At 37.5% G+C, this 22,809-nt stretch overlaps 1 protein-coding gene across 3 annotated transcripts in view; it reads right to left on the bottom strand.

Annotated features, from left to right (window-relative positions):
* Positions 1-22,809, bottom strand: part of Ahctf1 (AT-hook containing transcription factor 1) — a 56,208-nt gene that overhangs the window by 23,481 nt on the left and 9,918 nt on the right. For all 3 annotated transcript variants that reach the window (XM_005078149.4, XM_021231871.2, XM_021231870.2), the window contains exons 6-26: positions 21,615-21,731; positions 20,924-21,008; positions 19,186-19,336; positions 17,896-18,028; positions 17,619-17,800; positions 17,118-17,179; positions 16,298-16,426; positions 15,297-15,387; positions 13,972-14,061; positions 12,601-12,741; positions 11,815-11,919; positions 10,457-10,550; positions 8,038-8,161; positions 7,831-7,887; positions 6,291-6,437; positions 5,607-5,794; positions 3,911-4,055; positions 3,702-3,833; positions 2,490-2,640; positions 2,166-2,316; positions 1,558-1,665 (exon numbers count right to left, since the gene is read on the bottom strand). In XM_005078149.4, coding sequence (XP_005078206.1) covers positions 1,558-1,665; positions 2,166-2,316; positions 2,490-2,640; positions 3,702-3,833; positions 3,911-4,055; positions 5,607-5,794; positions 6,291-6,437; positions 7,831-7,887; positions 8,038-8,161; positions 10,457-10,550; positions 11,815-11,919; positions 12,601-12,741; positions 13,972-14,061; positions 15,297-15,387; positions 16,298-16,426; positions 17,118-17,179; positions 17,619-17,800; positions 17,896-18,028; positions 19,186-19,336; positions 20,924-21,008; positions 21,615-21,731 — 2,583 coding nt within the window. The remainder of the gene's footprint in view (positions 1-1,557; positions 1,666-2,165; positions 2,317-2,489; positions 2,641-3,701; positions 3,834-3,910; positions 4,056-5,606; positions 5,795-6,290; positions 6,438-7,830; positions 7,888-8,037; positions 8,162-10,456; positions 10,551-11,814; positions 11,920-12,600; positions 12,742-13,971; positions 14,062-15,296; positions 15,388-16,297; positions 16,427-17,117; positions 17,180-17,618; positions 17,801-17,895; positions 18,029-19,185; positions 19,337-20,923; positions 21,009-21,614; positions 21,732-22,809) is intronic.

Raw genomic sequence — 22,809 nt, 5'->3', positions numbered from 1 at the left:
AAACAACCAAAAAACAAAACAAAACAAAAAAAACAACGTTTAGTGATCAAACCAGCACCATCGCCAAGCAGTGGTAGCGCACGCCTTTAATCCAAGCACTCAGGAGGCAGAGGCAGGTGGATCTTTGTGAGTTCAAGGCCAGCCTGGTCTACAGATTGGGTTCTAGAACAGCCTGGGCTACATGGAGAAACCCTGTCTAAAAAATACACACAGACACACCCCAAAACAAAATAAACAAAAACAAAAAACCAGCATCATGTACTTCCTCCAAAATGCAAGGGTGACCTCAGCTAACAATGTTCAGGAAAGTGAAACCTGCTTTGCTGCTGCCAGAAGTAAGAACCCTGGGGGATGTGTTTCCTTGGAATCCCAGTCTTTTGATTCAACTTCTCACTATTAGAGGGGCATCAAACTGTTACTCAATGGGGAAATATTAGCAGAGGCCATTCCCATGCCCACCCCTCACACAGATGATTAAAATTATACTTCAGCTCTTGGGATTTCCTCAAGTTTTTTGGTGTGATTCAAGTAAGAATGAACTTTCTATACATACACAAGCAAAACAAACAACAGAAAACAGCAGGCAACCCTTAGGAAAATGCCAGAGTTGGCAGACAGCACCTATTGGACTCTACTTCTTCAAAAGGCGACATTTCCTGTCCAGTAATCTACACCAATATAAAAATACACAACTGGGGAATGCATTCATTTTTCTGAGAAGGCATATAATAACAGTTAATAGAATGTCTGTATCTGACTTAATATCAGCTTCTCATTACTTGATCACTGAAGAAGCCCTTTGGCTGGGTCTTCACAAAGGTCTTACTGCCTTCTGCTACACTCTATGCTGCTAAGTTAAAAGGGACCAAGAGGGTGACTTGTTGGAGACAATTACAACTAAGGAAAAAGACAGGGAAATCAGTTGCAATTTCATTTATATCAGCTAACTATCATGAGGTAATGGAAACCATCTAACTAAATTTAGACTAAAAAGTAGGTCCTTTCCAATTTTCAAACTATGTAGTTCCACAAACATCTTTGGTTTCCAATTTATGGCAAGTAACTTACTGTTACTCAGAATAAAAAAATATTTTGTTAGTAATGTCTATGAATACTTTTCAGCTATTCAATGTCTTAAATACATACTTAATCACAATTTCATGTTTTACATAAGATTTTAATAATTAATTATTTAGATAAGATCAAAGTATTACTGCAACTAAGCAACAAAAGATACTTCAGTAAAGCCCAGGAGAAATCGTCAACAAGTCAACCAAGATTTAGTAACTAAAATTAACAAAACAACATTCTTTTAGAAATCAACAAAACCTAAGTTGGACAGATTATTTTCCTAAAGATTTTCATATGGTTTGCTTTTCACTAAGCTGCATGAGGTAAGTAAATAGAAATGTTAAGTATACTAATAGCTGATTTACAATTTCCTAAAATTCCTATACTTTTACCTAAATTATAATAGAAAGTAATAGAATTTATAATAGCACCTGTTAAAACTTAAGACAATTAGAGTTTTTTCCATACAATCCAAGAAAGTCTCACCTAGAAATTCTCTGGGTTGTTTTTGAAATTGGTGTTCCAACAAATGCCTCAGAAAGCTCTGGATGTGAGAGACGATGTACTACAGGAGATGGTTCTTCTGTTTTAGGGCTGCAGAGAAATAAAAACCCAAATGTAACTTATGAACCATATGGGTTACTGGCAAAATTGCTATGAGATTAGATGGAAGATAAGAAAGGGCTTCATTTTTCACTTTGAAACAACCAGAAGAGGGCTCAGCAGGTAAACATGTCCCAGTAACTGAACTCCATCTCTAGAACCCACATGGTGGAGAGAACTGGATCCCGCAAGTTGTCCTCATCCACACAAGCATGCACTCACACTTAATGACAAAAATTTAATGAAGCTTCATTTTTTAAAATATCCTATAATAACCTTGCTAACATTGGGGTGCCTTGATGATGAACACTGCTGCTGTTCTGAAAAGACTTGCCTGATACCCTGAGCTTGATCCCTGGGACCAAAATGGTGGAGGGAAAAAACCAATTCTTGTAATAGTCCTCTGACCTCCACACAGATTCGGTGAGCTGCGTGCCTTATTCTTCTATCACACACATAAAGTAAGATTTAAAGGTAATTAAAAACAATACCTATTGTAAAGTGAGATGCCATTTCTAGGTTCATGACTTGCCCACACCTCTCCAATTTTAGATAATACATTATTGATGAAAGTAGATCTTGTTAACACTGTTCCAGTTACAGCTTTCTTTGGAAATGCCGATAAGGGTTTGGGCCTAGAAACTGAAAAATAAAAAATACAGGACTCAGTTGCACCTCTAACAAGGTTTTTATAAAAGAAAAAAGGTAACATGACTATATAACACAAGGAAATGATGGTAGTGACTGCAGGAAGGGAGTCACTTGGTATCTATCTTTTCCAGCCTGAGTATGGGCGTTCTGCAATGAAATCTTACCTTCACGAAAAACTGATGATGTTGACAGATGGTAAGGCTTAGCTCGCTCAATGGCTAATTTTCTCTGGACTCTAGGCAGGATTTTTCCATATTGGTCTAATATAGAATTTCGAGCCACTGATCTCTCCCGCAAACGTGGGTCACGATCATTCTATTGAATATATTATAATTAACAAAAACTTAATCTTTATGTTAGGTGCCACTATATATTTAACACTGAAATTATGAATACAGGATCTTTTGTCTACCTTTTTCTAGCTCTGATTTCATATATTTCCTTAAAATTGTGTACACATCTACACATTCCAAATATCCACTATTAAGGCTTGATCCTACACAACGAATACAAACAATGAAACACAAATGTAACACTCCTTCACATGTGGCTTCATGTGTGGGGGAGCAGAGGAAGCTCTGTATTAAGTTCTGAGTGAATGTGTGTTGTTGACATGGCCATAGGCATGTCAAGAGTCAAAAGTCTCAGGTGCATGGGAAGATGGGAAACACCCCCGCCACACATACACAGAAGCAAAGGCTTCCTCTGGTTCATATGCGAATGCTAACAGTGTATACAGAAAATGTAGCTTTCTTCTATTGGATATTTATGCCCTGAAGACCACTCCTACCAAGATTAAAAAAACCTCCTCCTTGATCCAACTATACACCATAAACCCCTACCTTCTCCTCATTTATTTGTACAATACAGATAATTCCTTGTTCAGCTATATGCAATAACCCACCTCCCTGTATACAATAAACAAGCTGAACTTTCAGGGTGCTGACGTTCCTTCCTAAAAGAGCCCAATCCACTTGATCCCAGCTTTTCTGTGTCTCTATTTCTTCACTCTCTCAATGCTCCAGGCAGGTCTATCCCTGGAGCCATGCTGGATATGACATCCAGGCAAACAAGCTCCCAAATATTGTCATTTTAGTGATGAAGAAATCAAGGCTCAAAGGGTGCCCTATGTACACAGAATAAGCCAAGAGTCAGTGTGACTTCTGAAGTTCAATGTTTTCTGTATTACACAACTCCTTTCATTTTCTCTATCAGAATACAGTGGCACATGCAGCATTTTGTCCAATGACAACCATACTAATGAGGATTCTCCAAGCTCAAGACAACATAAAGCAAATGGTCATGAAACTGTACGTTCTTGTAAATTAAGTAAAAAAGATGTTTTCTTTCACAAAATCAGACAACTTTAATCATACCGTGAGATTATTCTTCAGTGTTTGGTTTAGTTTCAAGGCAGAAATATAATTGGCACGCTGTAAATGGTGAACTAGAAGAAATTCGTGATTCTGAACACTGGTACTGGATTGTAAAAATTTCACTAAACATTCCTAGGGAGAATAAGAGAGATTTGTAAACTATCAATGTACTCTAAATTCCTTTTAAGTCTACACTGGTTGCTGATTACCTGCTCGGTGTCTGTAAATGGTAGCTTCAGTAAGTCCTCCATTAAGCCCATCTCCTGACAAACTTCATAAGCATGCTTCAATAGTTCCTCTATATTCATTCTGTTTGAGTTGTGTCGCAGTAAGTTCCATGCCTCAACCATGCACCTGAAATCAGTACCAGAGGTTCAAAAAGCCACCTAACAGAAAAGCTACCTACTATAACATTTCAAAGATGATCTGCATGTGCAACCATGAAATACTTGAAATTTTTATTTAATACTGATACACAAAGTCTTGCTAATGTCAAAAAGACAACTGGTCACTGTAGGAGTGAATCCCACGAAGATATCCGCCCATGAAGGTGGAGATAAGTAAATTAGCACAGGTAGAGATAAAAGGAAGCAAAAGGAAAAAGGACCTCTTTTGGAAGCCAGTCACACTTCTGATTCCTAGCTTGTGTGACTCTCTCTCTGGTAAATAAATATATTGTATTCCCTACTGCATTGACTATCATCATTAGGACATCTCCTCCCCCACAAGACTATGTAGCCCTGGCTGTCCTGGAACTCACTCTGTAGACCAGGCTGGCCGTCAACTCAGAGAGATCTGCCTGCCTCTGCATTCCCAGGGCTGTAATTAAAGGTGTGCACCACTATACCCAGCTACAACTAGACACCCCAATTTTATGCAGCTTTTCAATATTTAAGCATTATGTAGCAGAAAAATAAAGCTGACTGATGAGGTGGCAAAATCTTAAGGCAGCCTGGAAAGGACTGAAGGTTTGTGTGGTATGACAGAGAAAAGTCAGGATATTATGGTAGTGATACTTAGCATCAGCAGAACATGGGAGCAGAATTGTGAAGACCTGCAGTAGGTGGCTTTGGCTGATTTACACCAAGGTCTGCTTAGAAAACGGATCAACTTGAGACTTCAAGTGGAAGCTCTGACCTGTTCTGTGAGCAGTAACACCATTTTAATGAAGCACTGATGCTTACACAAGAGTCTAACACCAGTCTGGGATTCTGTGCACTTGGTGGTAAAAATAATCTTGTGTTTGTGGTGACTTGAATGACTCCCACAGGCTCAGGTATTAGTACTTTGGTCACCAGTTGGTGACACTTTTGGGGGGAGGTCTAGGAGGCGCAGCCTAGCTGGAAGTAGGTTTGATGTCTAAAAGCCTTGAGCTGCCATTCTCAGTGCCCACTCTCTACTTCATGCTTAGGGTAAAGGATGTGAACTCTCAGCATTACTCCCCAGCCACCCTATCTCCTGCCACGGTGACTCTCTGGAAACCCAAGTCCAAATACACTTTCTTCTATAAGTTTCCTTGGCCATGGTGTTTTATCACAGCAACAGAAAAGTAACTTAATACTGTGTTAAACTCAGATCCCACTGACAAGACTTGTTTCAGAGGTTTACTTTTTTACTCAAAGTACTTGTTATGTATCACATTCTAGGTGAAAGCCACCATACATTTCTTATAAGGATATTAGGTAATGTGACCAATGTAAAATTATGTACTTTTATTTTCTTAAGATGGGGTCTCATGTATCTAGGGCTGGGCAAGAATTCATAACTCTCCATTTTTTGAGTATTGGGATTATGGATATATGCCACCTTACCTGGTTATATATATTTTTACTATCTATTTCATTCATTAACCAATTCCATTTATTAAAATGTGTCAAAGGACTTCTATTTTTAAGATGTACTTACCTATTAAAAAGCAGGACAGTGAGGTGAAGAATGACATCACTGCTACTGGACACTGTTGGCTTCATTGTCTGAAGATATCGGAGAGCCTGTTTGTGCTCTCCCTGACTCATAAAGGCTTCAATTATCTTTGAATGCTGCCATGATGTAGGTTTTGCAGTAACTGGGTGAAACAGAAGGTCTAAACCATTCTGAAAAATGATGAAGTAGTAAATACAAATAGTTCTTTTTATTTAGACAAAGTCGATGGCCCTTAAAAGGGTAAGCAGAATTAAAAATAAAATCACAGAAATCAAAATTAAGTTTAATGCAAGCTAAAAGGAGCTAATCTATGGTAGAGTTCAAAGAACAAAAGTGTCATACCTTTGAAGCCTTGTATACAAAGTCTTCCTATACCAATTTCATGTCTCATTAACAAATCTTCTTTGGCTTATGCCAAAACCCAAACACATCTCTTAACACAACAGTCAGTGCTGCACCATTCCCAACCATCTACCTGTATGACCCCTTCTTTAAACAGCAAGTAACCTGAGGTTATCAACTGGAATTCTTGCTGCTTGGGTGAGAGCACTCAAGTGCTATTACCTCTAGAAATAGACAACATCATCTTATGTCAAAAACAATCTAGTTATATATCTTTCCAGTGTACTGACTTACAAAAGCTCATATTCCAAGTGAAATACATACCTCATAGTCATTATGATCTAGAAGCCAAAATCCTTGAACTAACTTAACTTGGCCCCAAGAAATAGCAAAGGCAGTTGGAAAAGATTCGATGGGAGTTTCCATTTTGTTTGGAAAGGAATACATAATATCAAGTAGCAAATAAATGGTCTTTTAAAAAAGGGTTAAGGACAATAAACTTAAAGAAAAAATCATATATATACACACACACTTAGAATAGGGAATAGAAAGTAGGATTAAGAGGTTTTTAAAAACTTAGTTTACAAGGCCATTAAGGATACCCAGCTATGGATATAGTTCATTAAACATGGGCAAAAGAAGCCCTATGTCAACCTTATTTATTCTCTGTATTTTAGTGTTACAACAAAAGACTGAACAAAAACATACCTCATTCATTAAAACAAACAGTAAATCCAAGTAACCAGTTAAGTAAGTTTAAAAGAGCTATAGATTAAACTCTTATTTGGCAAAAGCTGACAGTTTAAGCAAATACATCAAGTACCTTATAAATTATGAACAAGCAATATATAAGGCTAAACCAATATTATGACAAAACATTGCCACAAAAAGCATGAGGTCCAAATAATGCCTAAGGCTGTATCAAGCTAACTTTAAAAAGTTGTTCATGTGTGGGTACACAGTGTGTGGGTCTGTGCACCCATGTGCTTATGGGTGTTTTCAGGGACATTTGGAGGCCAGAAGTCAGACACGGAGGGATAACTCACCAGATATGGCTCACACATTATTTTCATTTTTTTGAGAAAGTCTCTCTCACACTGGATCTGGATCTATCACTTGACTCAACTGATTGACTAGCAACACCCTAAAATCCATGTCTCTGCTTCCTTCATGCTGGGACTACAGGCACACACCACTCCCTGGCTTTTATGTGGGTACTGGGGACATGAACTCAGGTCTTCATGGTAGCTAAGAAGCACTTTACCTAAACACTGAGTCTTATCTCCAGTTCTGTGAGTGAACTCCCATGGTAGTCATCTTCAACACATACATTAACTCTACTGAGAATGGAATGGCAGCTTGCCACCAGCAATATTAGTGTTGGAGATCTAGCCCACAGCCTGACCCATGCTGGGTAAGAGCACATGCTAGGTAACCAGCACTCATCTACTGACTTCTCTCACCCCAACTGCCAGCCTAAAACAATTACTTACATATACGTTTACATTTATTACTAGCTATCGAAGCCTGACCGACTGATTCTGAGTTAAGAATACATACTTAGAGCCGGGCGTTGGTGGCGCACACCTTCAATCCCAGCACTCGGGAGGCAGAGGCAGGTGGATCTCTCTGAGTTTGAGGCCAGCCTGGTCTACAAAGCGAGCTTCAAGACAGCCTACAAAACAATACAGAGAAACCTTGTCTCGAAAAACCACAAAAACCAAACCAAACCAAACAAACAAACAAAAAAACCCACATACTTAGGTGGGGGGAAGGAGACTTTGTTACATATTTGAGAGTCTCGCTACTGGAATTTTATGATTTTTGGTAATATACAAATACTTATTAAAAGTTTAAAGGATACAATAGCATGTTTGCTTTTCTCAGTAATGTTGTCTAATAAATATATGTCAAGTAGTGCCTATAAAAGAAAAAAGATAAAAATGTCAATGCTTTTTAGTCTTTTCTTCATGTCCCACTTTCTTATGTCAGGCATGAAAACGTCATTCAGTTTCAAATACTCCTCCCTCCACTCAGACTCTTTAAATGATTCCATATTACTGTAACCTACATGGATGCTAGCAGGAGGGTATTTTCCTGTGCCTCCTTCATCCCGTTTCCACAGTTTCTCAACTTGATCTCCTAGTTGAGAAACTAATCCATCAATCATCAAGCAATCATGGTTCCACTTCCCTCTGCAATACAAGAAACATGAGATTCTCTGTATTAATGTTAACTACTGATATCAAAACAGTAAGCATCAAATGGTCAAAAACTACGCAGTTACCAGAAGACAGGTGGGAAGCGACTTCACTCAGTATCATGAGATCACAGAAATAAGGTGCCATTCACTGGTCAGAAAAACCCCTAAGTTGCTTCAAGTTCAGTTATTATCAAGCCAGCCAGTGAAGACAAAATACTAGGAAAGAATGGGGTCTAACCAGCAAAATAGCTGAGACTATTAACCATTCTGAATTAATTATCAGCAGCCCCAGATAGTAAAAATATTTCTGTTCCAACTCAGAGCTGAATTCTGATTTATTCATTCAAAAATGTATTACTGAACACCTTTTATGGCGAGCAGATTCCAGCCCTGCCTATCTTCAGCAGCAGCAGTTTTTTTTTTTTTTTTTTTTTTTGGTTTTTTGAGACAGGGTTTCTCTGTAGCTTTGGAGGCTGTCCTAGGACTCACTCTGTAGACCAGGCTGGCCTCGAACTCACAGAGATCCGCCTGCCTCTGCCTCCCAAGTGCTGGGATTAAAGGCGTGCACCACCAACGCCCGGCTAGCAGCAGTTTTTATTTATCGAAACTGTTAAAGTGTCAGACATATACTAAGTGCCCTGAACATTTGACTTCTATATTTATATTGCAGCTTGCAAATAAAGCAAACTTTCCAAAGGACACACACTTACAAAATAATGGCCTTAAAGCTTTAAAATATGCCAAGTCAGACCAGAAGCAGAGAACCACACTACATTTTCTGAGGTAGGAGAATCAAGTTCAAGGTTATGTTCAGCTACCTTTAAGTCCTACAACAGTCACTGCCCAATTAACTCCCCAAGTTTACCTCCATTATCCTAGAACAGTTACACTAAAGGACTGGTTTCCAAAATTCACAGCGCATTAGGATTACAGCTCATTCCCAGGAGAATCTGACCCAAGAAATCTGGAGTCAGTATCTGCAAGCCATGACAAAGCCCTAAATGCTACTTGGTCAATCTGAAGAAGACGACTAGCTTATTAATTCCAGACACAGAATTCAGGTTCTAAATACTTCTACTATCATGCCCTTTTTATTACCAAGCAACTAACTAGGCTATTCTTTTTTTACACTTTTATGAGAGAAGACAAAAATATGAAAAGGAAAAAAGATCCAAGTTTTGAAAACTGCTAAAATAACCAATTCATGATGTATTCATAGGTTTTCGATGAGTAGAAGATTCCAGTCTTTTTTCTAAATAAGAATGCCTGGAGGGTGGAAGAGTGACTCCACAATCTCCTGTGATAAATCACTCAGGAATAGCATCTTATTTGGGAAATAATGATAGGATGCTCTCACATTAGGTCGGATTCCATTTTCACAATATTAATCCTACCAATCAATGAGGATGGGAGACCTTTCAAGCTTCTGAATCTCTTCCAATTTCTTTCTTCAATGTCTTACAAGTTTTTATTATACAAGTCTTATGCTTGCTTGACTGGAGTTCCACAAGATATTTTTTCAGCTACTGTGAAAGGTACAGTTTCCCTGATTTCTTTCTCAGTTTGTTTGTCCTTTGTTCAAAGGAAGGTCTCTAATTTCTGTGTACTAATTTTGTATCCTGCTACTTGCTAAAGTGTTTATCAGCTATAGGATTTTCTTGTTGGAATTTTTAGGGTCACTATGTATACTATCATATCATCTGCAAGGCCCCATATCCTGACTTATAAATACATACATAGATACGGAATACATTTCATGAGACTGGGCTGCATATCTGAGAGTGATAACTACTAAAAATTTATGACTTTGTTAAGTCATACTTGTGTATTGCCAGAAGGTAGATGCCCAACACAAAACAAACTCAATGGTATTTTGTTCCCATAATGCTTTATCTGGACTTTTGTTCTCGCCCTACTGTCTTTTGCTTATATATTATAGTTTCTGATTTTGTGTTTTTAAGGGGATTTTTGTGCTTGTCAAAGTGTGCTTCTTGTGATTTTTCTTTGTTCATTTGTTTATTTTGTCCTGATCAGGTTTTCTTTTATCTTATTTGTTTGTTTTTAGATGCCTGTTTGCTTTCTAATGAGAGAGAGCAAGAAAGGACACAGATATGGGTGGGAGGATCTGAAAGGAGTTGTATGAAGAAATTATGTCAATGAAAAGGTATAGACATTAAGTTAAAACAAACAATCCAACTAGCAGTGTTAGTTATGACAATACTTGACCTAGAAGTTCAGCTAGTCATCTTATAGTCGGAGCGTGAATACTATAGAGGCTGCACTGTACCTGGGGGAGCGCTCACACTTCTGTCGACGGCTGGTATAGAAGTTCTGGATCACAGGGTAGTTGTAGCGTACCCTTGATAGTTGCAGAGCATCATCTGGAGGTTTATTAAAGTTGGGGAAAAGTTAGTAATATTGCCAAAATATCTCAAAATTTAGGTTATAACAACTGATTTTACTCTAATTGCATAATTAATTTTTAGTCTTGCTAAAATTTATTTATTTTTCAAGACGGGACTTTTGTGTAACTCTGATTGTCCTGGAATTCAGATCTGTAGACCAGGGTGACCCTGAACTCATACATCTGCCTGCCTCTGCCTCCTGGGTGCTGGGATTAAAGGCTTGTGCTATTTACTACCGTCTGGCCTAGTCTTGCTAAAATTTAATCAATAAAATTGGAAAAGGAGTGGGGGGGAATGGATCTAGGAAGAGTTTGAGAAAAAGCACAGTTAATCAAAACACATTGTATACATCTATAAAATTCTTAAAGTATCAAGTGTTTATTCAGATACATCCAACAAACAAACACGTAGAGTAAGGAATCAATCTCTCATGAAGTTTGTAATAAGGATGCTGGATGGGACTTAACAACGTACAAAGTACTCCTAGTAATGTGGCACAAAAAAAATTGAAAACAAATAATATTCACCATTTATTCAAAGTAATATAAACAATTGTAAAAGAGTAAGATCAGCAATTACACACATAGTAAGAGCAATTTTAAGGTAGAATCCACTGTGCTTCCTAGAAATACAAGTCAGGTCTTTGCTGTAAACAAACTCTATGGGAGCCAGTACTAAAAATCTCTCAACAAGTTTCTAATTAATTAAAGGAACCATTTAACTGATGGCAAATATTAACAAACATATTAATACCAGCATGGGATATACACTTCTAATCCCAGTACACAGAAGGTGGATCTCTGTGAGGTCTAGGCCAGGCTGGTTTACATACTGAGTTCTAGGACAGTTAGAGCACCCAGGAAGGAGAAACAGGTGAAACTATGATTTTGAGATTAGACCAGTCTACATGAGTTTCAGGCCAGATAGGGATATACAGTGAGACCCTTTCTCAAAACAGAACAAAACAACAACAAAAGAACTAAACAAGACATCAGTAAATTCGGTTATAAAAGCCACAGTTGTATGGGTGTTTAAGTGATATTTTAGAAGTCATGTTTTCTCAAATTTGCTCTTATTTTACATGCTAATCAATGAACGCAGATGGAGGAACCTCTGTGAGGCAATGCAGATACAAAGTAAGGGAGAATGAAGACTAAAAAGATAATGAAGGCTCAGAACAGAACAAGAATATTATGGAGTTAGGACATTTCAATCAATATTCATGTATCAAATACTTTACCTAAGCCTTCAGGTAAAAGCCCAGAATGAGAAAACCACAGAACCATTTGTGCATACTGACAGATAAGCTGGGTAACCATATGCTTATTGCTCAAGTCCACCAGTCCTATAAAAAAGAATTAACATTGGTTGTGTTAATTTTCAATTTAATGGCATGAATGACAATTTAAAATGCATACATACACATACATATACAATTTAGCTTGTATTTAGTGTACACTGAGCCAAAGTGAGGTTAAGCAAATCTCTAAAATATTAAGATAACTCACTGACTAAAAAAGGGCATTTTTGTGTAACTACAATTGTTTCATGCAAAATGCAATTAAAATAGATTGAAAATAGATTGCTGAAATTAGGCCTTTAAATGAAATTGTACTTTTTCTTTTGCTGAAATGGCAAAATAAAGCAGAAACAAAACAACAGAAAGTCACTTCCTTTAAGACAAAAATATGTGTTAACCTCAAATTTTAAATTCTACTGGTAGTAAATTCTAAGGCCAGCAAGATGGCTCAGTGAGTAAACACCCGTCAAAAAAAAAAAGCGTGGAAGACCTAAGTTCAATCCCTGAACACACATAAAAGGAGACAGAAAGAGCCAAACAGAGCTGTCTTGAGACAGCTGCACAATATGACACGTGTGCATGCACATTCACATACACCACACAAACTACTGAAAAGCATTTTCATCTTGGAGAATTAATTTCCTCTTTATACAATGCCTCACCAAGTAGTAAATAAGAGAGTGAAGTTAAAATGTAATGAAACACTCGTTTGTATAAAGTGCATACCTCTTTCAGTGACGCCCTGGGCCTCCATTGCAAAACAGCTTAAGACTGTGTTAAGGTTGCTAAGAAGTAAATGGCACTGCTGGATAGACTGTATGGTTTGCGGATCGATGAACCGACATGAACCATCAAATAATGGTACACCTTCCAAGGATAAAATGCATTAGTCAATGTATACTTTCTTCAAGTCCCACTATTCTAAAGGATGATAGGCTTTAAAAATATAGGCATATATATGCTAAAATAGGCAAATATTAAGGAACTCAGAAAGTGCTTTCAATATAAAACCAGAGTCAAAGTAAGATGATAAATTCAATATAGGTCTACAGCTTATCCTCCTAACTACTATGTGTCATAAGATATGGATTTACTTTAATAAACCATCAATATTTAATGTGTGACTAACCTAAACAATAATTAGCCAGGCGGTGGTGGCGCATGCCTTTAATTCCAGCACAGAGGAAGGTAAATTTGTGATTTGAGGCCAGCCTACAGAGCAAGTTCCAGGACAGGCTCCAAAGCTATAGAGAAATTCTGTCTCAAAAAACCAAAAACCAAGCCGGGCGTTGGTGGCGTATGCCTTTAATCCCAGCACTCAGAAGGCAGAAGCAGAGGCAGGTGGATCTTTGAGGTCAGCCTGGTCTACAGAGCTAGTTCCAGGACAGCCTCCAAAACAATACAGAGAAAACTCTGTCTCAACAACAACAAAAGCAAAACAAAGCAAAAACATAAAAAAACAAAACAAAGAAAAACTAAACAAACAAAAACCCAACATCTATCTTAATTTCTGAGTCTCTTAAATCAAGTTCTAATCTTTTTCTAATAAATTTATAATACTATACCTGTATTTCAATACCATAAAACGTTAAGAAAACAAACAATAACAACAAAAAGCCACAAAGTCTTCAAAACTTCCATAACAGTTAAGTTACAGTCAGGTGCAGAGGCACACAACTATAATCCCAGTACTTGGGAGGTATAAAGGCAGGATCATCTTTGGCCACAAAGCTATGATGATATGCTAATGTAGCTTACTAATGTATTGCCAGTGAAAAGATTTATACATTGTTTTAACCACTTTAATTAAATGTTTTCGTCCAAGACTGTAAATCTTAAGATTTTACATCCCGAATATTAAAACTATTACTGAGCTAGCTATGGTAGCTTATGCCTGTAATTCAAAGCACACGGAGGCTAGAGGGAGGCTCAGCACAAGTTGCAAGCAAGCGTGGACTACAGTGAGGTTCATGTCAGCCTAAGTTACTGAGACCTTGTCTCAAACAAATGTCTTATCTGTAAATAAAACATCAAGATTAGATTTTAACTAGTAACTGTTAAATTAAAATTTGCCCTGAACCCAGACTTAATACTCACAAAGCCTGTCAAATTCTTCTTTTGTGAGAACCACCTTATTCCATGTCCATTCAAGAACAAAACGTAGATTAGCAGCAGAATTTGGTTGTTCTTATTTGTATTTATAAAAGAAAAAAAAGATAAAAAGAATGATTATTAACTCCAAAATGAAAATTAGTTCTTTGTAAGAGGAACCAGGCAGGAGTCCACCTTAACCAAGCTCATGAATTTAACATCAACTTCTATCAAACGTATCTTGGTGCACCTTATTGCAGGAACCATGCTTCCCAAGGTACAAAACCCAATGAAGATGATGAGGGGCAGCGAGTGGTTATGAGGAAGATCAATAAGTAGAAACTGGAAAGCAATCTTAAACAAACAAATAAATCTTTAATCCCAGTGCAGGCAGAGCTAGATGGACCTCTGTGAGTTTGAGGAGAGCCTGGTTTATGGAACAAGTTCAAGTTCTAAGACAGGCTGCAAAGCTACACAGAGAAACTCTGTCTGGAAAAATCTAAACCAAAACCGACGAAACAAAACCAAAACCAAAACAGCTGGCCTAAAGTCTTTTAAATTGGACTTCAGAAATTTGGGAATATTAAAAGACTCAATACTTCCAGCACTGAGGAGGCAGACATACTCAAATCTCTGAATTTGGGGTTAGCCTGGTCTATAGAGTGAGTTCCAGGACAGCCAGGGAATAAACAAACAAATGCCCCAAACAACTCAAAAACACAAAAGATGCTGTATTCCTCCAAACCCCTCCCTCTAGCTATAGTTTCTGGAACACTGGTAAGTTCTCAATTGGTGTTACCCTTAATTTTGTAATCACAAAGTTTTTACAGGTGAGTATTGTTTTCAGATAAAATTGAAATAAGTAAGAAGCAGGATGCTTTCTTTCAAATTGTTTACAACAGAACAATACGGTGGCAGAGTGCACTCACGTATGCATATGTGCACAGATACACGTAAAGAGCAAGAGACACACAATGTATCTCCAGGGAATTTAGCTGAGTGGAAAGGTATGTAAAAGTCATAAACTGTACGACTCAGTTTATGACCACATGAGAAATGACACTGAGGCAGTAGAGAGGACATTAGTGCTCAGGCACCAGGCAAGGAGGCAGATAAGGACCAGCAATGCTCAGAATCTTGGATATGATACTGCACAAGAGGTCTGCTAGATTACATTATTCATTCGGGGAAGAAAACTGCTATAAAGTATACACAGATTCACTATTATGCCATACAAGTTTATGTGAATTTATAATTATCTCACAAAAAGTGAAACCACGAACTGTAATTTTAAAAGTATATATTTAATTTTTAAAAAGTTAAACTGTTACCTTCTGTTATCCATGTTCTAATATAACCAGTCAAAAGTCCCAGGGAACTTGTCTGAATTGCTGCTGACAATATAGCTTCTAATTGTTCTTCCTAAACCGTGTTAAAGAGAAAAGAAAAAAAAGTATGACATCACAAGCAGTGAAAGGCTGCAAAATAGTTATGACTCCCTAGTTTGGCTAAAGGCAGAGAGACAATAAATCACATGTGTACAATTCCAGCACTTGGGAGGTCAAGATGAGAGGATCACAAATTTGAGGCCAACCTGGGCAAAACAGTGAGAAAAGCAAAGGATGGTAATAACCAGCATTGGGTTAGAGGTGGGAAAATTAGGACACCCAGAAGACATGTACAGCATGTTTTACGAAACCAACTAGACAGCTAAGGGAATCAAAATGTTTTTCCATTTACTGGTGGTACTGGGGGCTGAAACCGGAGCCCAGGGCATGCTAGGCAAGCACTGTGCCCCAACCTGTATATCCTCAGCTCTCTTTTTACTTTAAGATAGGTCTTACCTTGAATTCACTCTGTGGCCCAGCCTGACTAAACTTGTGATCTTGTTCCCTCAGTAACTAGGATTATATGCTTACTTTGCCAGGCCCACATCTATGTGTGACTTTTTTTCTGGTGTTTTTGCCTACATGTATGTATGTGCATCGTGTGTATGTATGTGCCATGCCTGCAGCCGTCAAGAGGACATCGTCAAAAGAGGACATCAAATCCCCTGGAACTGAAATTACAGATGGTTCTAAGATACCATATGGATTCTGGGAATTGAACCTGGGTCTCCTTCAAGAGCAACAATTGTTCTTAACTGTTAGTCATTTCTCTAGCCAAATTAGGTGACTTGGAAGCCAAATCCAAAGAATGATAAACAGCATGAGGATATAGAATGAGCATGGTACCACATTACCTACTTTTGCAAAAAATATACAGTAGATTTACATTCATATTGCAATAGATAGTAACATGTAACCCGAAAGAATATAGTTAACTGTCTCACTTGACTTAAACTGGAAGGCTGAATGTCAATAAGTCTTGGCGAAAGAAGACCAGCAACAAGACACCGATTGTAACTGTCAGGAATGACTTCATTGAGAGATGGTCCTGATTTCTTTAAAAATGCCAAAGTCTATGAAAGAAAAATCAGTCCAAAAACAACCAATAATCAATTCAAATCCAATTATGAAACACTTTGTATTTAATATTTAAGTTAAAACAAAAAATAACTATAGAAATAGTGGAAAATTGAATAAATTGCAGGATCAAGTTAAGGAGCTTACAGATTCCTGAACTCAAGAAATATTTCTTTATCATGAATAAAGTACCACTAAGATAGCTAAGTTACGGCAACTATTTACAGGTGGCTGACTACCACATCTGCACATCATGTTACCTCAGAAAACTATTTTTATACCATTCCCATGTCAACTTTGTATTATTTCTGAGAAGAGCCAAGGCAAAGCCCTCCCTGGGTCACCACACAAACATGAACCTCAGGTGCAGTGAGTCTTTAAACCCAGCACTTAAAAGGCAGAGCAGATGGACCTGTGCTTCCCGTCTTCCCAGCAACCATCCAGATGTGATTGGCGTTCAAGTAGAAAACATCCACACAAAACAGCTAAAACACTTCAATACCCCTTCTAGCAAGCCGTCATTAAAACTGAGGTAGCAAGATGCGAAACGCAGAAACCTAGCAGAAACTACTATTTAAGATGAATTAGTTTACAAATAGCATGAGATTAAATCCGTGAAATCATGTGTATTCTAACATTCGACTTCAGCTCAATTACCGCACTCCGAGTGGTGTTATTCATACATACCTCCTTCTGAAATCCAGCACAAGTTACATGGATAACTCCAGAGTTTAACAAACAAGTGGCATCTTAAAAAGAAAAAAAAAGATTTTAAAATTCAAATTAAATGTTTACTACAGGTAACCCTCTTTAAAAAAAAAAAAAGGACAGGGTCTCACTTTGTACTCCTGGCTGGCCTGCAACTCTATGTAAACAGGCTGGGATTAAAGACATGTGCCACCACACCCAGCAAGAATAAATTCTTAAGTAAACTTCACATATTTTCTTCTGAGACAGTGACAAACTTTATCACTAACATATTAACTGACATATTCTACAAGATTCAAAATAGTATTAACGTACAAGCACATACTAAATTTCTCATGTACATGTAACTGTGTATTAACAAAATAATCTAAGTTAAATGCCAGTGAGATATGAACAGATGACATACATAAACTGAACCAATATACAACTAACATACTTCATTATACATTATTTTCCTCAAAATATTATGGAAATACATACCAAAATTAAAAGTACTTGGATTAAAAAACTGCTCTGGAGGTGGGTATGAAGGAGGAACACCTCGATTTAAACTTCTCTCGTGTACAAGTATATCCAAGATGTGATGTGGAGAAGTCCTACTTACAACTGAATCCAATGACCACAATGCAAAATAAGAGCAATTATGTAGAGATTCTCCTGACCTAAAAAAAAAAATTTTTAAAAAGTACTGAGACACTGATCATCTATGCATAGCAATATCTGATGGAGAAGGGGTAACAAAACACAGTAAACATACCTTAATGAATCTGGCATCTGTGCATGATACCAACGATTTATGTCAAAAAGTCCTAAGTACACAGAAGGCTTTCCCTGTCCATATATATTCACTTGCCAGGTGAAAACAGAAACACTAGTATCAGGGGACAGAGCTGCAAACAAACAAATGAAAAACCAACTATTTTTCAAAAACAGAATAAAGAATTATAGTAACATTTAATTCCTATCTATCATTTGAGTTTCACTTATACCCTGATGTTCCTCTTTAGATATTGGGAAGTTCTCATCAGAAGGTTCTTTGTTTTCAGTTAATACTTCAGTGACTTTGACACACCAAAGTAGAAAATACAAAGGATTTCAAAGAGTATTTCTCCAAGGATGGTACACAGCTAGCATAGAAGTTTATCCAATACCCAAAATGTGTGTCTCTAAGTACTGAGGTTTAATTCTTTAGAGGAACGTAGTTGAGAAGACAGATTGAGCCATATAGTGAAAGTAAAACAAATACCCAGACTGGCAGTGAGTGGCACAAGACCAGAAAAGGGGCCCCAGCAGAAAGAGAAAATTAAAAACCCCAGATACCACTAATGGCAACTGAAAAAGGAAGGAAGATGTAGATAAGAAATAAGAAAGATGGCATGTTAAGTTTTTAACATGTTCATTTGTATGTGGAAACAGGATCATAAATTAAAATGTTAGAACTATGACACAGGACATCTATGAGATGAATGAACTCACTAAATTAAAGTAACTAGATACATGTGCAGTTGAAGGCATTTCCAGAATTGTAGGAACCGTGACACTCTCCTTTAATGCTTATGAAAAGCACAGAGTATCACCTCATCTACAGAAAAAGAAGCAGGACTCAGAAATGCAAAATGTCAAAGGCTACACCTGATGAAAGGAATGGAAAATGGATCAATGTTGAATGTAAAGAAATCTACCCCAGGATATTTACCCAGAAGAAGGAAATGCTAAAGAAAATTGGAGGTCAAGGTAAATACAGCATGGCTAAAAATAAATAACATACACCATGGCTAAAGATAAACAAATAACAAACAACACAAAACACAGAAAAGAAAATCAACAAATCAACCAAAAGCAAGTTACACTAATTAAAACGGAGTCAAACACAAGGATCACTCATTGTTCATTTCTGCATAAGTAATCCAGAGAGCAAGAAAGAGCTGAAAGCCTAAATAAATGACATAACCAGGATCTTAATTTTCAACTGTCAGAAATATTATAGTTCTAGAAACCTGTCATAAATCTTAAGTCATCACAACACAAAATAGTAATTTAAACCAACCTTCTCTCATACTTTCTTCCCTATCACCATGAGATGGGAATCTCTCTATACTCTGGCATCCCAACAATTTAGTATTACTAGTCTGTCCTCTTAAGGGGAACATGCCACCTGCTAAATCCAGTGTGTATCTTTCTTCGCAGTATTCTAATCCCTGCAACATAAAATAAGCACAAATGTTAACATCATTTAAGTAAAAGTGTTCTAAAATTATTTCCATGCTAAAAGTTTTCCACATAAAAGCTTTAAGAGAACTAATCACTCCAAAGGCTATAAAATTATATACACGTAAGTATAAATGCAATTATCAAGATAGATTTACACTCTCAAAATAATCACCAAAAACTGTTGTAAAGTTGTATTAAACACGGGAGCATTTATGCACTAGTAGCTATAGTATAAAGTGGAATACCCTAGGTCAACAAATCTATTTCTGTGTTTGCAAATAAATTCTTAATAATAGGAGTAAGAATAGGAATAAAATCATTTTTGGTTTTTTCCTTCATTTTGTTTTGAAACTAGGTCTCTTTAAGTAGCCCCTGGCTGCCTTGAAAATTACTATGTAGACAAGGCTGGCCTTGAAGTCACAGAGATCTGCCTGCCTCTGCCTGGTGCTGGGATTAAAGGCTTCAAATTCTTTATCACAGATTCCCTTAAGATATAACAAAAGGCTGAGATGTCCCCCGGGAAAATTCATAATTGAAATTAGAGTTCATAAATCCCCTAAAACCCATCCAGATTACTCAACACTTAAGTTCTAAAAGCCTGTTGTAGAGTTGAGAAAATGTAGCTACTAGCAACATTCCTCTTTTTAATTTCAGAAATTTGGTTAGAAAAATAAGCAGTCATCTGAGCATTCAATGCATATGCCCTGAGTTTTCTCCATGGCATACACTGCTTGATATGTTAGAACAAAGCTGGGAGTATTTCTCCTGGGTAGTATTACAGTTAGGTCCCACACATGAATTCAGTCCAGTTTTTCTATTATGGGGGAAATATCCAGAAAAATTTAGAGCACTGAAATGGCAAAAAAGGCAAAAATCAGTAGAAAGCTCATGCTCACTAGCCGAATATTTCTCCCACTATATGAAGATAATTTCAATTTGAATAAGACTAACTTCAGTATGATAAAGCAAAGAATGCAAAACAGAAAACAAAACCCCCAAGATGGTAATATTCTTTTTTTTTTTTGGTTTTTAACGAGACAGGGTTTCTCTGTATTGTTTTGGAGGCTATCAGTCCAGCCCAGCCTCGAACTCACAGAGATCCGCCTGCCTCTGCCTCCCAAGTGCTGGGATTAAAGGTGTGCACCACCAACGCTCATTGTTCTCTTTTTCAAAAGGTCTCAATCAAAATGGAAATCAAGTAACAGTGTCACTGCAAGTCTGAGCCTTGTGCATCACTTCAGTAACTCAGTAAAATAATGGCAGGATGGCTCAGCCAGTCAAACTGCTTGCCTTGTGAGCCTGGTGACCTACCCGAGTTCTTGGGCATCTGTGCCCATACATGCATGTTACACAGTAGTCATAAAGTAAAAGAACTTCTTTGAGGAAAACTGTACTGAATTTTTTTTTTTTTTTGGTTTTTACGAGACAGGGTTTCTCTGTATTGTTTTGGAAGCTATCGGTCCAGTCCAGCCTTGAACTCACAGAGATCCGCCTGCCTCTGCCTCCCGAGTGCTGGGATTAAAGGCATGTGCCACCACTGCCCGGCGATTGTAATATTCTAATTAACCACTTACTTCATATAAGATTTGCCCTGATGCCAAGCATTTTCTATCACCAAAGGCCAGCTGAAGCAGATGCAAACTCAAAACATCCCCTTCACTGAAAGAAAAAAGAAATTACTCAAGACACTAAAACATGGAGCTTACCTCTTATCTTCCCAGTATTTCATGTAACACACTGACTGCACGTGACAAACTTCATTTGTATGAAACAGATTATTTTCTTGTTTGTACAAAATGTAATTAATGTAGTATGTGATATAGGCTACCATTTTTTTTTTTTTTGCCCAATACTCTTTCTCAGATATCCCTCCTCCAATGAGTGTGTATTTTAGTTTTATATATATGGCTGCCTAAAAATACCACCTGCATTTCCTACCTTCCTTTGCACCACACTAAGTCCTGGCCAATAAAAGTAAGAACAGAATCGTCCCATGGCAATTACAAAGAGCATCCCTTCAGAGACATGCCCTTTTCCCTCCACCCTTACCTATGCAGATCAAGTCCTACACAAGAAAGAGGACTTTACAACAAGCATCTGAAGCAAGGCACCAAATGAATCATGGACAATGCCTACAGTGGATGAGGTGTGGTGCCATCATAACACTGACAGTGGTAATATAATCCAAATGTTCCAGTCTGATTCCTTTACTCTATATCCTTAGCCTTACTGACATGTAGTTTTAAAAACCACAGGCACACTAACCTATCTTGTGTGGACTGAACAGCCCATAAGTAACAGCAATTACGAGGATCATTCTCAGGTTCTTGAAAAACAACCGCATAGACAGGAACCCTTCCACCTTCTAGCTGTGTATAATATCTAAAACAAACAAAATGATACACTGATTATTTTCACGTTAAAATTTTACCTTTGGATGTAAAAAAAAAGTGCCTCCTGTAAAAATGCAAGTTAAGAAGACACTGTTTATACATTTCCCTAACTAAATTCAGTGATCTGGGGGGGGGGGGGGGCCCTAAGTCATCTTACCTTCAAGAACACACAAGGGATGATGAGTCCATGCCATGTTACCTCACTCCCAGACAGAACAAGGATGACAACTGCTAAATCACATGCACATACTTATGTGATAACTAGCTTCTAAGAGTACACACATCATTCCTCAAAGAGTAAGAGACAGAAAAACATGCTTCTGCAGAGGGTCTCATGTCACCCAGTTGCTCTCAGATTTGCTAGGTAGCTGAAGCTAGCTAGCCTCAAACTCTTGAGCCTTCTGCCTCCATCTCCTCAGTGCCAGAGGTGTGATGGCACTTACCCATGCCTAGCTGCTCTCTGGGTTTAAGCCAATTTTCTTAAAACAGTAGATGAGGGCTTATGAGATGGCATAGCCTATACATCATATGCTACCAAGTATGACAGCCTGAAGTCAATCCCTGGGGTCTACATGGTGTCCTAACAGGCGTATGCACACTGTGGCACAGGTACACACACACATACACACAGACCCACTCTTAAAAATTAAAGACAAAAGAAGAGTTTGCATTAACATCTTAAAAAGTATAACAAGTTCAAAAATAAATGTTAGAGAAAACAATACTGTGAACGAAACATTTTCCAGATGTTGTTTTAGGAGCAATTCAAAAGCAGAGTTAATAAAAGGATAAAATAAAATATAACAGAGAGGAAAAGTTTGTAAGATAAAATAACCAAAAAGCATAATAAAATACCTGGGGATAAAATTTAAAAATAATAATAAAGGATAAAGAAATAAACTGAAAATTTAAATGTCCAAAAGGCATGGACATACCGCTCAACTAAAACTAAAATCTTGTGTTTATTATTATTGGTTTTGTTTTGTTTTATTTGATTTTTCAAAACAGTGTCTTTCTGTGTAGCTTTGTAGACCAGACCAGGCTGGCCTCGAACTCACAGAGATCCG

The sequence above is a fragment of the Mesocricetus auratus genome, unplaced genomic scaffold (genome assembly GCF_017639785.1).
Source record: "Mesocricetus auratus isolate SY011 unplaced genomic scaffold, BCM_Maur_2.0 Super-Scaffold_100676, whole genome shotgun sequence".
Taxonomy (NCBI): Eukaryota; Metazoa; Chordata; class Mammalia; order Rodentia; family Cricetidae; genus Mesocricetus; species Mesocricetus auratus.
This window is presented reverse-complemented; position numbering and strand designations above follow the sequence as displayed.